Source organism: Siniperca chuatsi, linkage group LG17 (assembly GCF_020085105.1).
Source record: "Siniperca chuatsi isolate FFG_IHB_CAS linkage group LG17, ASM2008510v1, whole genome shotgun sequence".
Lineage (NCBI taxonomy): Eukaryota > Metazoa > Chordata > Actinopteri > Centrarchiformes > Sinipercidae > Siniperca > Siniperca chuatsi.
Genome location: NC_058058.1, coordinates 11,677,851 through 11,692,382, shown reverse-complemented (window position 1 = coordinate 11,692,382; position 14,532 = coordinate 11,677,851). Strand labels below are relative to the sequence as shown.

General features: G+C 39.2%; 1 protein-coding gene across 1 annotated transcript in view; it reads left to right on the top strand.

Moving 5' to 3' along the window:
- The window catches only part of akap9 (A kinase (PRKA) anchor protein 9), a 67,602-nt gene that overhangs the window by 12,027 nt on the left and 41,043 nt on the right, over nt 1-14,532 (top strand). The window contains 13 exon segments of the mRNA XM_044172686.1: nt 1,192-1,236; nt 2,254-2,316; nt 3,830-3,979; nt 4,494-4,649; nt 4,801-4,935; nt 5,054-7,939; nt 9,376-9,456; nt 11,285-11,432; nt 11,682-11,752; nt 11,870-11,990; nt 12,259-12,356; nt 12,843-12,948; nt 13,616-13,859. Of these exon segments, the coding sequence (XP_044028621.1) occupies nt 1,192-1,236; nt 2,254-2,316; nt 3,830-3,979; nt 4,494-4,649; nt 4,801-4,935; nt 5,054-7,939; nt 9,376-9,456; nt 11,285-11,432; nt 11,682-11,752; nt 11,870-11,990; nt 12,259-12,356; nt 12,843-12,948; nt 13,616-13,859 (4,304 nt within the window).

The window sequence follows — 14,532 nt, the reverse complement described above, 5'->3', positions numbered from 1 at the left end:
TTAAGGTTGATTGAATGTATGAATGTTTTAGTTGCACGCCGAGTTTTTTTACCTTGGGAGCAACCCACATCCTCTCTGTTACAGTATGTCCCACAGCCTTTTGTATCTTTCTGCTGCATAGATGGATGGGAGCTGTTATGTATCACTAACAAATGAAACTCGTCAATGTTAAAAGACTAAGTCATACAGCGTGGTATGTGTGAATTATTTATGTAAATAAATTATTTAACCGTTTAAAGTTAAATGGTTTATTCTCCTATGTTTTTTATATTTTTTATACAACAATTTTTGTTCTTATTGCAAACTGGTCATGGGGCTTGTTTCTCTTCAGAGATTTTGTAGTGATGCTGCTCTCTGTGAGCAGGAAGGGGTTGCTGTGGAAACACAACAGCATCAAAGTTTTCCATTCTCGAGTCTTTCACAGGCATCTGAAAGAGAATGTAATTGCAAGTGTGTTGACTCATTGATGCCTCTTAGACGTCATCAGTCGCAAGTAAACATTGCGTCAAGCTCTCTTATCAATGAGGTTGTAATAAAATGTTCACATATTATGTCACATTCTACTTGGCCAATATTCTTTTTTGTGTGCGTTGCTGTTACCAGTTTGAAGTGATGTTCAAGTTCTGCAGTCATTGAAAGCAAAACCTGTCATTTCTCTCCCGTTCTGGGCCCCATACAGTTTAATTTATGACCCAGGAATTAACCCGAAAATAGACTTCAATAATGGCCGCCATTACTCTGTGGGAGTGAGAAAGGAGCAGTGTGGCAGAAGTAGGTCAGGCCAACATTTGGATGCTGAGTGCCGACTGAAATGGACGTAAAGCAGGCATTGTTTCAAATTGCTATGATTGAACATTTTATTATGTGCATTTTAAATTGTATTGAAGATGGGAAGACTTCTGGTACTGTAATGACTATAGTCTTTGTAATGTTAGGACCCCTTTTCATTTCACAATAAAGACCCATAACTTTTACTGCAACTGCACTCATTTAACAGTTTACATATTTGACTTAGATTGTGTTCAATTGTAATTAAGTGTTTATTTGTGATTAATGTGATGTTGTGGCTGTCTTATCATGTACTTAACTAAAAGTGTTATGACTGAAATTACTTATTTTATGCTGCTCATATATCCTGTTGGTTTTCTACGAGCAGTATTAATGACATTCTTTTAATCCTCTCTTTTGCAGCCGGAGAGTGAAGTGTCCACTACAGCTGAAGATTGTTCCTCAGAGGTGAGATGACCTTTCTGAAAATATATTTCATCACTTTGTGACACAAACTTCCTTTTCCTTTTAATTTTATGGTAACTCCAAATGTTTTTTACAATGCCAAGTCATGTAAACACTGATGCTGTGTCGTAAGGGAATTTATGGTCACACCTGTGGCTTACTTCCAGTTTTGGACAATCATATAGGGCTGTTAAATGGACTGACTTTTGTGGATTTTTTTATGGATTAAGAAAGATTTTGCTTGTGGCTAATTAACTACCCTGCCCTTTTTTCATAATTTACATGTAGCTTATTAGCCAGGTTGACTACATGCTCTTGTTGTTTTAATTGGAAATGGTACTGGAGACCGGAAAGAAGAGCAGAGGGAAGCAGGTCACTGTAGTCAGCCAGTACACATCCGCTAAGTCAGACTACTAGACAGGTGACTACAATATTACATGCTGGTAAATCTGTCTTTGGTGGAAAAATCACTAAAAGTCAACTGCAAACCTAGCCATTAATTTTCAGGAAAATAGGTGAAAGTCTTCTTAAACTGTGTCCTGTGAACTGTGCACTTTTAGCTGGATTCTAAATAAAGTTATTATTATTATTATTTATATTGTAGCATGAGCCAGTCAAATAAAAGACAAACAATCGTGTTTGTTACAATGACACTATTCAAAACCAGTATCATCTAAAATTCTTCAAACGTTTCTTGCTAATTTTCTGCTATTATGTTGCCTATTTGTTACTTGACAAAACATGTTAAAACATTAAGAACATCTGTTGTCTGACTAAGCAAGACTGTTTGAAATTTAAACTAAATGAAGAAAATCTAAATCAGTAAGAGGATGATTTACATGTGATTTTTAGTCCATACTGAAACCAACATTTAAGAGCATTTGTGAAGAAAATAAATCATACAAATCACCACACTTCAGCAGTACAAATCTACCCAATAATGACTTCTGAAATTATGTAGGCTTTTCCATCACGATTCCCAAATCTTAATGTTTCACTGACAGCATTGTGAATTAACAGGTAAATGGGTGCCATGATGAGATGACAGAGAACCTAATGATGTCTTCGAAGGATTGTATCTGGGTACAGTAATCCGATCAAGCAGCTTTTTTGCTTTTGGCTCTGCTAACAAACCCACTGGCTGCTGGATGTTCCTCTATTTGCTTATACTCAAGTCCTCTGCAAGATTTCCTGTAACCCACTAAGCAAGCCTGTTTTTATGCTGTACTTACTTGACTATATACCTACATACATGTTAGGTATAAAACTGTACTGTGGGGAAAAGAAAAAAAAATCTTGTCTTAGAAAGGATGATTTTGAAAGCACATGGCTGAGTTTAGGATTGAACAGGGCTTTTTGACATTTTAGAAGTGTAAATTATCTGAAAGAAAAATGGAGCTGGTGGAGAATCAGGTGAGGGAGAATGAATGATAGAAAAGACGAGAGAGGACAGTGAAGAGCTTGGAGGAGAGAGGACAGGGGGCGTTGTACAAAGAGCTGCTCTCTGTAGATTCACTGAAGTAATATTCGAACAGACGAGACAGAAACCAGAGAGGTGCTGATCAGTACAGTTGGGATAGATGGGAAGAAAACCAGAAATGGTTAAAGTGAGATGTTAAGAAAGAGTGAAAGTCATAATTAATCTTTAGGACTAAATATTGTTGTAATATATCACTGCTACCATAACTTAACACATTTCAAATTAGACATTTTTTCGAATGAAATTCATGAGTTTTTATTCCTTTGTGTGGGATGAAACCTAGTAATTATTTCCCAAATGATAAGCTTTCAACAACATTGCAAAAGTTTGCTTCTTTTAAAGAGAACGTGTAATAACAGTGATATGAAAGCATTTCTGTCCTCTTTCTAATTTTCTTGAATTTATCAGATTTTGGGCATTGAGTTAGGTCAGATACTTTTTTGTTTTCTAATAGTAGTTAAAGGAAATCTAAGGAACAAAATTACAGCAATATTTGAACAATGTTCAATTTAGAAGAAAGTTTTACATGTACTGAGGTTACAGTCCAATACATACATTTTTGGAACCAAAGATTGTATTCTTAATTATCTTGCAAGAAAGAAATGTTGGCATCATTTTGTCCCTCTGATGTCCCTTTTAATTACTTTGAGAACCCTCAGCAATCAGATCTAATTCATTGTTAGCAATCTGCAAAATTCAAGAAAACTGGGAATGGAGAAATACATTTTAAAAGTACTCTACAAGTTTTTGTCCAAGAACAGACTTAACTTTGCTAGACCTACAACTTGTTTGACAGTGTTAACACTTTTCAGGTATTTAGCTTTGGGTTATTGGCTTCAGCATTGCATTTTGATGAGTATCTGTAAAGCTGGTTTTGGCTACAGCAATCCCATTTTTTTGGAAGATTCAGCAAAGAAAGAAAGAAGTATCCATTTTAAAACAGGAAGAGTTGATAACATATTTACTACACATTCCTTCATGTGGCTCCTGGCTCTTGTAACTAACTCCTGTCGCTCTTGGGTGGTGACCAAGTGCTAAGCTCATTCTTGAAACCTCATCTTGATGGCTGTACCGAAATCCTGTAAATGCTATAAAAGCGCTCATTTTCCTGTTCAGGAGGAGGTGGAGCCCCCGCAACAGGTGAGAAAGGGAGGTACGATGCAGGATATGGAGGATGCACTAGCCGCCAAGACCCAGGCAGTGGAGGAGCTGAATCGAGAACTTGAAGAAATCAGGGCTGTCTTCGGCACAGAGGGAGTACAGCAGGTAAATGTTTTATTACTTTATTAAAGGTCATACTATTACAGTTTTAGCTTTTCTTCTTCTTCTGTACATTACGACTAAACATCTGCCGGTGCATTTAGAAAATACACAGGGTGTAGATTATTTACCGTTTCTGATTTCCACAATTTTTTGCCATTTTAAAATACTTTATAAAGCGGTTTAATTAGAATTATTTTTAGGTTTACTTCGCCCATTATTGTTGTTAGTGTGAATGTACAAAGTATTGTCATCCTACAAATAGACCTATAGCTCTAAATGACGCATTTAACTAATTTGGAGTAAAGATTTTGCGGTGGTAAGGGTGGGAACTTGTTTATTTCTTCATCAGAAAGCTCTGTAGCCTTCCCAATCAGCACATTCCTTGCATCTTCATAACACCAGTACAAGTATGTTTCTTTTGCTGTTGTTTTTAAGCACTGTCTTCGGAAAAATGCTCTCTCTCTTCTCTTTTCTCTGCTCTATCTCACTATTGCATATATGCATTTTATTTTTGTAGCTGCAGGACTTTGAGGCTGCTCTGAAGCAGCGAGACGGCATCATCACCCAGCTCACATCTAACCTTCAGCAGGCTCGTGAAGAGAAAGACGAGATCATGAAAGAATTCCTGGAACTGACAGAGCAAAGCCAAAAACTACATATTCAGTTCCAGCAGGTGGGAACTCTGAAGTCTAAACTACTATGTTATATTAGTTATTCTATCCTACACTACCCAGCCACTACAGCTCATTACACTATTATAATTTTGTTTTTCTTGCTATCCATGTATTCAATTAGAAATTAATTTGTGTATGGAAAAATCACAGCTGCAGGCGGGTGAGACGCTGAGGAACACCAGCCACAGCAGCACAGCAGCTGATCTTCTGCAGGCCAGGCAGCAGCTCATGCAGTACCAACAGCAGCTGGAGGAGCTCCAGCAGAAGCTCCGTGAGACGGAGATGGTAAGAAGTTGCCTAGTGTGATCACGCAAATATCTTTTAGACATATTCTGTTAAATGTGGTTATAGGGTATGTTCTCAATGTTGCCCCTGTCTTTCTAATAATTGGTTTTCTTTGTAGTCAGGGAGAAGATCAGAAGAATCATTGACACAAAGGATAAACGAGAAGGACCTGATTATTGCTGAACAAAAAAGCGTTATTATGAGTCGGGAGCAGTCACTAAAAGAGTTAAGAACGGCGAAGGAGTCTTTTGCACAAACGCTGAAAGAGAAAAATCTGTTAATTTCGGAGCAAACTGCAATAATCACAGAACACGAGCTGTCATTGACCCTGCTCAGAGAGGAACTTGTCCATGTGGGACGGACTACAGATGAGAATATTATACACCAATCAGATGAGAAAGAACTGATTATAGCAGAGCAAGAGAGAGTCATTTCAGAACGTGACTGCTCGCTTACCCAGCTTGAGGATGAGCTAGAGTCCTCTGAAAAATGCCTGCGTGACCTCCAACAACGAATGGCTGCAAAAGAATCAGAGCTTGAAAGATGCGTGGATGAGTTGGAAAGCACTAAGTCTGACTTAGAAAGCTGTAAAAGCCAAATAGAGCATTGTAAATTAGAATTGGAGAAAGAACGAATGGAGTTAGAAAGCTGTAAGGGTGAACTTGCAACCTCCAGACAGAAAGAGCGAATGTCATCTAGTGAAATCATGCAGCTCATGGGCACAGTAGAGGACCTACAGAAGCGTTGTCACCAGGGCAGCATGTCTGAGAGTGACACCGTCCAAAAAATGCAAGAACAGACTGTGAGGAAGCTCGAACTTCTCAGGGCAGAGCTGGATGAGATGTATGGCCAGCAAATAGTACAGATGAAGCAGGAGCTTAATTTGCAGCATGCAGCAAAAGTGGAGCAAATGACTGTGCAACATCGTGCTGAGCTCGAGCTTCTAAAAGCACAACAACTGTCTCAAAGCTCCACTGTCACTGTTGAGGTGGACACTCTCAATGCTAAAGTTAGGGAGCTTCAAGAGACATTAGAGCAATCCCAAGCAATGCACGATAAAGCCAGGCATGAGCTTAACCAAGTCACCCAAGAGAAGTTCAACCTTCAGGCCAAGGTTGAGGATCTTCTCAAAGATCTGCGTTCTGCTAAAGAAAAAGTGGAACAGGTCTCCCTCAGTCTTAACTCTCAGGAAAGCCAACAAGATGAACTGCAGCACCTCCAGGAGACCATTGACAACCTGAAGAGCGAGCTGGCTGACGCTCAGGAAGCGGCACAAGAGGCAGAGGCAAAACACGATTCAGAAATAACCAACTACAAGATCAAGTTGGAGATGCTGGAGAGGGAGAAGGATGCTGTGCTTGACCGCATGGCGGAGTCACAGGAAGCAGAGCTGGAACGACTAAGGACTCAGCTTCTGTTTAGCCATGAGGAAGAGCTCGTCCAGCTTAGGGAAGAATTGCAAAGGGAGAGCTTCCTGAACACAGAAAACCTTCTCAATGAAGCCGCTATCAAACATGAGAGAGTGTTGGATGAGCTGCGCGTTGGTTATGAAGAAAAACTGAATTTGTTACGAAGAGAGAAGGCAAGTTTTGCCACAGAGCGAGATGAGCTTTTACACCAAATTCTTGGACTAAAAGAAGATCTAAACCGTGCTTTGCACAGCTCCAAAGCAGACGATCTTGTCAAGCAGCTTCAAGAGCTTCAGGTAGAGCTTGAGGAACTGAGAAGGGAAGGTGAAGAACGAGCTCGAAAGGAACACGAAATTCAGATATTATTAAAAAAGACAGAGCGGCTTGAAAACCAGACAACAGAGAAAGAACAATGTTGGGAGACCAAATGGAAAGAGCAGGAATTGGAAAAGGAGACATTGATAGAGTCTAATAACACTTTAAAAGAAGAGTTGGACTCAAAAATTATGAAAATTGAGTCACTCACAACAGAGAACAACCACATACATCAACAAGTCATAGAGCTAAGTGAGGAAATTGAAAAGCAGAGGACTACTTTCTCTTTTGCTGAAAAGAATTTTGAGGTAAACTATCAGGAGCTGAAGGAGGAGTACATGTGTCTCAATGAGGCAAAGACACAGTTAGAAGAGAGGACACTGAAGGAGACACTTGAGTTTGAGGCAAAAATGGCTAGCCTTCAGTCACAGATTCGGGAGCTGGAGGAGAGGAGCAGAAATATCAAAATGGAGGAAACAAATACATATAGGTCGGAACAAGCTGTGATAGAAAAAGATACTACTGAGCTAATGGAGAAGCTTAATGTTACTTTGAGTGAGAAGGAAAGCCTGGCTGGGAGGCTTTCCGAAGTTACAGAGCAACTGATGTTTACAGAGTGCAAAGTGGGACAGCTGGAAGAAGAGCTCATGAAAGTGAGACAAGAAAATGCGAAGGTCATCGCCCAAAATGAAAGCCTAGGGAAAGAACTGGAAAAGAAGCAAGAGATTATGAGAGAGCAGTCGAGGGGGCAGGGTGCCCAGAGAAAGCTCCAGCAAGAAGAGCAAGCTGTTGAGCCAGTTTGTTCTTTTGAGGATCATCACCTTCAGATTCAATCTTTGCGAGAGGAGATAAAGGCTTTTCAGTCCCTCTTACAGGCAGCTGAATCAGAGAGAGACAGCATCCGGCAGACCCTGGAGCTCCAGAGGCTTTCACAGACTCCATCCCCAGCAGCAGCCCAGTCCTCGGGGGAGGGACCTGTTGAAGGACGATCCTCCCTGCAGAAGTCCACCGCCTCAGGGTCAAGCAGGCGCAAGAGACGACAGAGGTCGAAACAGGAGCGCAAACTGGGCACCGCTCTGTCAGACTGCAGAGAAGAAAGACAAAGGGAGGAGGAAGAGGAGGCAGTGGAGGAGGAAGAGAGAGCCACAAGTGCTGCAGAGCCAGAGATGCAGCCTCAGATGGAGAGCCAGGTTATGTCATGTTCACAAGAAAGGGCCGGTAAGGAGGACTCCACTGACGGGTACCAGGGAGACGGAGGCAGAGACCACATCAACAAACGGGTAGGCACTCACATGCATCTACTGCACCACTCTCCAGTAACACGGCCCCGCTGCCTTTTTCTCTGCTGCCTTTTTAAGTCTTATTAAATTACATGTTTGATTGAGTGATTAAAAGGCTTTTAAAAAAACTGCATGTCAAATGAAAGCGTAGTTGAAATTGCATGCTTCAAACCTATCACATTCACAATTAATGCTGTGATGTTTGATATTGTTATTAGCTTAATTAAAAAATGTGTGGATTGCATTCATGGCCAGACTGAACACTGAACAGAATATGACTGAGGCATTTCAGCACTGACATGTTTTCTCGTGAACGGTCATGATTGCAAATTGCCTCAGTGTCTGCAGGCTTGCTGTCAAAGGTAGCATTGAGCAGCACAGTCAGTCTGTGTTAAAAGATATCTAGCCATATGTTTTTAAGTTTGTGCAGACCATTTAGCAACATTACAGTAAGTGGGCTTATTGTAGGAAGAATAATGTTAAAGAGAAAATGCACACAGCACAGCCTGCACATAACGGTTAAGTGTCAAGACCCCATCAATATTCTGCTCATTTCTACTTTTAAAGGGGAACTATACAATATTTATAACTTGCTTTCATTTGGTGCTGCTTGTCCTCAAACTGAATTTAATGTTGGTTTTGAGAAGGGGCTGCAAACAAACAAAAAAGAAAACACTCACCCACAGTCTTCTGATAGCTTTGAATCATTGCCGTTGTGTAGAAATGTGTACATTCTAGTTTCTTTCCATCCTGCAGGGAGTGAAAGGTTTGAGGTGAGAAGCCATTTTACCCCAGTCACTTCTTTGTCTGTCACTTCAAGCTGTGTCTCAGTTACACCAGGCAAAATATGGTGTACAGTGTCTCTCTGCCATTTCATATCTGTGTTTCACATTGTTTTTGTCACCTCCTGGGTTGGAACACTACATATGGACCAGAATGACATTTTTATGTACTTGACCAAAAACCTAACCTTTAAGTCTTTTAAAATTTGCTTCTGATGCTTAATAGCACGGGAAAATTAAAAATTTTATTTAATCTGTTTAATGTTCTGTGTAAGTCCTTTTACATTTGTACAATCAACAAGAGAACTTAAAGCAGGTGTTTTTTTTAATGAGGTTCTGTGTATAGTCAAACACACGATGAACTACTTCTTATAAAGCTGTTACAAGAGCTTATTAAACAACACTCCACATGGGTGAAACAAAATTGAAATGAAGGCAAACAAGATGATGTTCAGAGTCCTTTTGTAAATTATAGTGAATCATTTGAATAATAAGATAATTTCTGTACAGTTACTTTCTGCTCCCCCTCAGGAAGTGATGGTGCATCTTGTCTTTCTGTCTATCAATGTCATATTTGTCTGCATTTGTACTGGGGTAATATGTAAGACAGTTCTTTAAAAAATACACTGTTTTTCTTCTGCTTGCTTATTTTAGGTGAGCAGACATGGGACGGGCCACCACACAGAGCCTGTCGTGTGCCAGGGAGCAGAAGAAGAGGGAGAGACTACTGAGCATGTAAATGTCACTTAAGCTCACATCCTGCCCTTTGCTTTTAAGTGTCAGTAGATGCTTTGATACATCATACAGTTTGGTGTAAAGGTCAATAAATAAACAGGTGCTCAAGCACCTGAAATACAACAGGCTTCAATGCAAGACATTTTCGTGTTCTGATCCTAAATATCTCTTCCTTTTGTTTGTGGGGTTTGCTAAAATCGGATTCACCAAACTCTCTTAACTGCACAAATTTGTAAATTGCTCCTTTCAGCCTGATGAATACCACCTTTTCATGATTAGGCGTGTGTTCATTAGATTTGAATTATCAACGCCCCCAAATTGTCATCTTAAGGCTGGCTGTTCTGCTCTGTTTGTAGGCAAGTTTAACTGACAAAAATGTTACCTGAGAGTAAAAAGAAGAAAGTCTTGCAGTTAGAAATCAGCAGACAAAAACATAAACAAATTTAGCCGTGTCAGTAGTGGTATTAGAGGACTCAAAACAATTAATATTACAGCTGCCAATGAAGTGTTAATCAGAGCAGAGCCGTACTGTGACAGAAATAAAGAGGGGTTGGTTTGATATGAAGTCAAATGCTAAAAAACATCTTTCTAAAGCAAAGCAGTCCATGATGTTACACTGTCAGGTGCAACAGAGGATGATCCTCAACAGCGCCCTGAGGCACATGTCGGACTGAGAGCAATTTCCTCGTAACTACTGAACTGTATAAGTTGACGTGCCAAAATATTATTAAATCTAATAAATCTCATACCAAATCTCAGTAAACTTGCATGGTGAACAGAATATTTAATTTTACATGAGTTTATTTTATTAATATATTATATTTTATTTTATTTTAGTTCGGTGTCATACAATATTTAAACTCCAAATTCATTCAGATTAGAGAAAGGCAAACTTTCTTTACTTTACATGACTCGTACGACAGGGTTGGACCACTTGTGAAAACGTAAATAATTGATAATTGAATCACTCGTATGTGCCACTTAAAAACAAATCTGTTTGTACTAGTGGTTCTTGCAAGAAGCCCAATAAATGTAGCATGTGTTTTATTGGTTTTAGTAATTTCCTCTTTAGTTGGGGTTATGTTTCTTAGTAAACGTGGATAATTTTCATCATAGAAGTAATTCTGTTTTTTGTGTGTGCGTGCGGCAGTGGCACATCATAACGCAGCTGCCATCTGTGTGTTTGGCACTGACCGTGTCTTGTCTGCATGTTTTAAGCAGCAACATCTGAGCGGTTACAGGCTTGAAAGGACTCTCTACACTACACTGTCAGATGATGTGCAGATGAGGAGATTGTATCATAACAAAGCGTTTTAAATACAACCTAATTAAAATGTAGAGTGCACTTTAAAAACATCTGACATCAAAGGTAACAGAATCACAATTTCAGAATTGTGTAACCCTAACGAATTTGTGCTAATGCATAATGCATAATTTGAGAAAGAGGCCTCACTGTTTGCCTTTTGTTCTCTGTTACAGAAGTGATAATAGCAGACCTCTCATCCTGAACACAGATGGCTTGTGCTACTGCTCTGTACTAGAAATAGGATTGGTGGAATGATGTTATTTAAACATGATTAGTAAATAGATGTAGCATGCTGCATAATTTAATTTATGATAAATTATAAGTGATTTACAACTTTTCCAAAATGTTCCAAGTGTTTTTTTTTTAATCCGTGCCATTTAGTGTTATCTTGTTTAACATTTTTAGGAAAATTAAGGCAAACACACAGTATAAAAATCTAATTATTAAATATGTGGCAAAGGCATGATCCCCTGTGGTTTATTCCAGCCGTGTTAATTTGATGATATTTCTTCCTGTGGTAAGGGTGAGTGCAGGCTGCAGATGGAGGCCCAGCGCATCAGCCTGTCTCAGATCCACGCCGCCCAGCTCGAGCTGCTGCAGGAGGACACGGACGCCCGCACACACTCTCTGGAGCTGAAACTGCAGAACCTGAAAGATCACGGTGACCGGGGTGAGTAGATGTGTAGTCAGTTGCCTTTGTGTGGTGCATTTGTGTTTGTGGCAACGCAGTGTCCCCCTCACAGATGCTTTTGATTTATCATTCATGATGGATCCATACAGAACAGGATTCTGGTTGGCTGATGTATCTAGCATTGTTTTTGTACTTTGTTGGTTATAGTGTGTTTGTCAGTGGCTGTGTGAAACATATTAAACATTTGAATTATTCAATGAATTCCAATTTTCTGCTTATTTTCTTCAGATGAGCCAAAAATCTTTAAATACCACAACATGTTACAAGCTGTGTCAAAAGAATGCAGTGAGATCATTCAGGTAATTATTGAAGACCAACAGTAGTAATGTGTGAATTTTTCTGAATTTATTTTATATTAATGTGTGTTGCCAAGTTATCATAGCATTTAACCTGGCCTCTAACTGTTCCATGTTCAGTGTTTTCGAGAGACGTTCGGTGAAGAGTTTTTGCAGAGTGTTGATGCAGTGGTCCGGCCGCCCCCTTTAGTGGAAAGACCAGAAGCTAGTGAATCCACCTCCATTGTACTGGAGGCCAGAGGTAATTCCTAAAGAAATTAAACAACAGTTTAAAACAAGTATTACAGATAGTATAACACATATTTCCAGTGTATGTAGCACTGTGGGCCCGTAATAAATTCACTTTATACCTACAAAGTGCTTTTAAATAATATGCATTAAATATATAACTCTGTTTATTCAAACCTAGTTGCACATTTACACTTATTCACATAAAATCATCCAATTTCTCATTTGAGATCGTTCAAATGTAATCTAATCTAAAAAAGAAATTGCTTTTTCTTATGTAGAGCTCTACAGAGATCTTCAGCAGGTGAGGGAGGGGATTGAGCAGGAACATCTTCGACTGTCACAGCTTCAGGCTCTGCTGAGAGCTGATGGGAGCAAGGTGAGAACTTGCACATCTGTAGAGATAAGCTGTGTCCCAGTTTCCACATGATGTTGTACTTAAATAAAGTACACTCAAAAACGTCAGCATGTATACTAACAAGACATTAGATTTTTGAGGCACGATTTTCCCACAATGGAAAGAGCTGCTCACAGGTGGAAAAAGTTAAAACAAATTTTGGATTGTACTAAAACAACTTTGTGAACACCAAAGAAAACCAAAAATTACTGTTAAATCTTTAGAAAAACATTTTGCTCTTTATTTATGAAGTTAATTGGCAGTGACACTCAAAAGTAGCAGTTTGATTAGCAGGCACTGGTCCATGTTTTGTACTGTATCATTTATATATGTAAGATTTGTATACAGTTGCATACATATTGTGTACATTTAATATGTAGTATGGAATTGGCACACATTGTTAGTTTATTTGAAGAACAGAAAGGATAACAATGCTGTCAGAAACAAACAAATCTATTGGTTTCCTAGATGATGGAACTGCAGGTGGCATACAATGAACTGAAGAGCAGCAGTGAGATGGAGATCTCTGACCTGCGTGTGCAAGTTGCCAGCTTAAGCCCCTCTACAAGCAAAGGTAAATGTGGAGTTATCCTCTCTAACAAAAAAAAAAGAAAAGCAAACAGGTCAAGCACAAATGTCCAGTGACTGAGTCGATTTATTTAATATTCTGTTAAATATTCAGCTGCAGGCCCTCAATATTTAGAGGTTTAGGTCACTATTAAGCCTGAATGATATGTCACATCTACCACTCACTTTGTGCTTTTGCAGGTGTGTGTTTTGCGTAGTACATCTTTACATCTGTGATCAGCAACAAACACAAATCAAACTGTAACACTCCCCTGCTTTGATTTATTTATTTTTTATTCATGTATCAACCTAGCTGGCAATTAAACCAAACTTCACTCTGTAAATGTAATAATGTGAATAAAACTGGTGACAATTCTGCACATCCTACATATGTATGTAGTGTAAAATGTATTTCTGTAAACCCCCAAACATATGCTAACCTGTTAATCTTTCAAAAAAGGTGAACAAATTTAATTTTTTGTTGTATTTTGCTCTGTTGTTTTCTGTTATTTGTTTCTTTCACCGCTCTCTGTTCATTCACTTCTTACTAAATGCTGCTATTGGTTACTGCAGTGACCCATTTTTCCCAGAAGGAACATTCAAGTTTCAGCTAATTGATTCTAATCTTAAATGTTATCCAGTTGAGCATGTTGAATTTCACATTTCATCTCTAGATCGGTTAGATGTGGAGGAGTGGGCTGGTGCACCATCTACCTACCTTACCAAGGAACTACAGAGGCTGAAGTCCGAAGAGCAGGAGAAGCAGCTCCAGCTGGAGGAGAGTCACAGGCAGGAGATGGAGCATCTCAGAGCTCACTACCAGCAGCAGGCCACAGAGACTGAGGAGCGATACCTCACGGAGATCTTCATGCTGCAGCAGCGACTGCAGGAGGTCACAGGCACTCAAACCCACTTCAGGTGATGACACTGTGAAAACACATGACCACAAATTCTTAATGTTTCCACAACTGGAATATATTCTTAGGTATTCAGACGTATGAAATGTACAGCAAACTCTCTTTACATAGATAATGATAAGTGCATATATTTTTACAAAAGAAATGTTAAACACAGGTAACATAGAAGGTGACATACAGTATACAGTAGATATACAATTTCTGAATTTGGGATGTTAGAACAAAACAAGAGAATTTACCTTTTTAAATTTGCTCCAGTATAGCCATTAATATCTGAAGCAGTAAGTAAATCTCAGCTATTTGGAAAAAGAGAATGGTGATCCAGTAAATTAAACTCGGTATGGGGAAAAAATTGGTTTGACTCAGTGGATGTCACTGCAAATGTCTAATCAGTTGTGGTTGTTTAGCATTTAAGGAGCACTATTACTGGATTCAGCCTCCAATTGTCCAGCTGGTTTAACTCCCTCCCATACACAGTACTCGTGTTAATACTTGCTGTTCACTTGATTGATTTATACAGTGCATGTGTTAGAAGTTATCTGTAGAAGATCATGTAGCTCAGTCTGCGGTTCTTCTAATAGAAGCTGGTTTGCACATCCTCTGTAGCACAGGGAAGCTACCTTACCCAGTTCAGTTGACAACAACAAAGCCTTAACTAATGAAATATTCACTAG